General features: G+C 52.3%; 1 protein-coding gene across 1 annotated transcript; it reads right to left on the bottom strand.

The window, feature by feature from the left end:
- Positions 1 to 343: 343 nt before the first annotated feature.
- On the bottom strand, positions 344 to 1,684 carry adra2c (adrenoceptor alpha 2C). Its single transcript, XM_063220480.1, has one exon. The coding sequence runs from the start codon at positions 1,682 to 1,684 to the stop codon at positions 344 to 346; it is 1,341 nt and encodes a 446-aa protein (XP_063076550.1).
- Positions 1,685 to 2,135: the final 451 nt, after the last annotated feature.

Genomic DNA, 2,135 nt, shown 5'->3' with positions numbered 1-2,135 from the left:
ATAACCCTGCTACCAATCCTGACCCGGGGGACTCCTCTCCTGCTGCCCACCCCTGCAGAGCACAGCACGCCACAGCAGACAGTAAACACAGGGGCCTTAGTGTCAGCATACATCAATCACATGGAGATTGTCAAGGCCTACAGGACGGAAAGAGAGAGAGAGAGAGAGAGAGCGAGAGCGGCCAAACACATTAGGGACAACAGGACCCTTCTACCGGACACTGTCTGTCCGTCTGTCTCACTGGCCATATCATCAGACTGATCACTGTGCAAGGCATGATCACATTACAAGCCACCTGCTCCATGAATGTTGTTTTTTTTCTGGGTTTTTTTTTCAAAACATTTCAGAAAGACCTTTTCCAAGTCTTGCACAGAATCTTCTGGAAGGCTCTGCGGAAGTCCTGGTTGAAGATGGTGTAGATGACTGGGTTCAGGGAGCTGTTCACATACCCAATCCAGAAGAAGAACTTGAACAGGGTCTCTGGGATGGCACAGACCTCCCGGCAGATCCCGTACAAACTGTAGCTGAAGAAGAATGGGAACCAGCACACCACGAAGACCCCCATGACCACCGCCAGGACGAAGGTGAACCTCTTCTCCCGGGCCTGGGATATCTTCTTCTTGGAGACGGTGCTCCTCCGCTTCCTGCGGGAGGAGAAGAGGTCCAGAGAGCGTCCGCTGGCCCTGGACTTGCGGCTGGACTGCTTTGAGCTGGAGCTGTCCTTGCGGCTGGCCCGGTCCTCCTTCCTGCAGGACGCGTCTGCGTTGCGCTTGGAGCGGGGGTGCTGGGGCTTCTTGGTCTTCTCATCTGACGAGCTGCTGTCCTCCAGGTCCAGGTCCAGGTCCTCATCGCCGGGTTTGCGTGGCGGGGAGGGACAGTGGCCGTTCTCCTTGTCTGTGCTGTTGCCCCGGCACAGGTTGCGCTGGCCTACGCCGTTCTCCAGCTCTGCGCCCTCGCCGCCTGGCCCTTTGTCCCCATCGACCTCCCCCTGGCGCTTCCCTGACATGCTCCGGCTGCGCTTCTTGGCCACTTGGTATATGCGGATGTAGACCAGGATCATGATGACACAGGGGGCAAAAAAGGAGCCAATGCTGGAGTACAGTATGTACCATGTCACATCATTCAACTGGCAAATGGGTTCCTCTGCATCCCCACTGCTGTCTCCCCGGTCCATGGAGATGAGGGGTGGGAAGGAGATCACAGCAGAGATCAGCCAGACCACCACAATCATTCCCTTGACCCTTTGAGGTGTCCGTTTGAGATTATACTCGACAGCCTTGGTGACGGACCAGTAACGGTCCAGGCTGATGGCGCACAGGTGGACGATTGAGGAGGTGCAGAAAAGAACATCTAGCGCCAGATAAATGTCGCACCAAACTTTCCCGAAAAACCAATAGCCCATAAGTTCGTTGGCTAAAGAGAAAGGCATGATCAATGTCGCCACCAGAATGTCAGCACTGGCTAGAGACACCAGGAAAAGGTTTTGGGGAGGTTTGAGAGCCCGGCTTGTTAGGACGGCGATTACGACCAAAACGTTTCCGACAATTGTAAACAGTATGAGAAAGCTTACTAATCCTGCCAGCCCGTAGATAGTGGCCAAGGAGTACCGACTTTTTGTTGTAGAATTCGTTGGAAGCGTTTCTGATGCATTTTCGGCATCACTCGAGAAATTTAAAAAATCCATTTCAAATGTTGTGTTTTGTTACTTACAAAAAAGGTTACAACGTCGACCGTGTTCAACTGCCAATATCCTCACTTCGCCTGTATATGAGGTAGAAAAGCACAGTCCCTCCGAACTGTCTTACCTCTCGGCTATTCTCATATGGTCCATGTTCCATCCTCTCCATGGAAAAGTGCATTTTATTTGAATTAAGAAGGTTTTTTTAGTGTCATCCAAAGGCCGAGTCGGTAAGGTACATTTTGTCATGGTATCGAACGTCCTCTCACTATATTCTCATGCGCTTTCTGAGTCCCGCGCGTCCTACTGTGACGGACCACTTCTGTACTCTCGCTCTCCCACCCTTTCTTCCTCTCTCTCTCTCTCTCTCTCTCTCTCTCTCTCTCTCTCTCTCTCTCTTTCTCTCTCTCTCTCTCGTTCTCTCTCTCTCCCTCCCTCTAGAAAAACAGTGCCCTGC

This window comes from Engraulis encrasicolus, chromosome 16 (assembly GCF_034702125.1).
Source record: "Engraulis encrasicolus isolate BLACKSEA-1 chromosome 16, IST_EnEncr_1.0, whole genome shotgun sequence".
NCBI classification, from domain to species: domain Eukaryota; kingdom Metazoa; phylum Chordata; class Actinopteri; order Clupeiformes; family Engraulidae; genus Engraulis; species Engraulis encrasicolus.
Note: the sequence above shows the minus strand (reverse complement) of the source record. Positions and strands in the feature narration are given on the sequence as shown.

What these genes read in the sequence shown, in the direction of transcription:
- adra2c (XM_063220480.1), bottom strand. Translation starts at nt 1,684, where the DNA reads ATGGATTTTTTAAATTTCTCGAGTGATGCCGAAAATGCATCAGAAACG.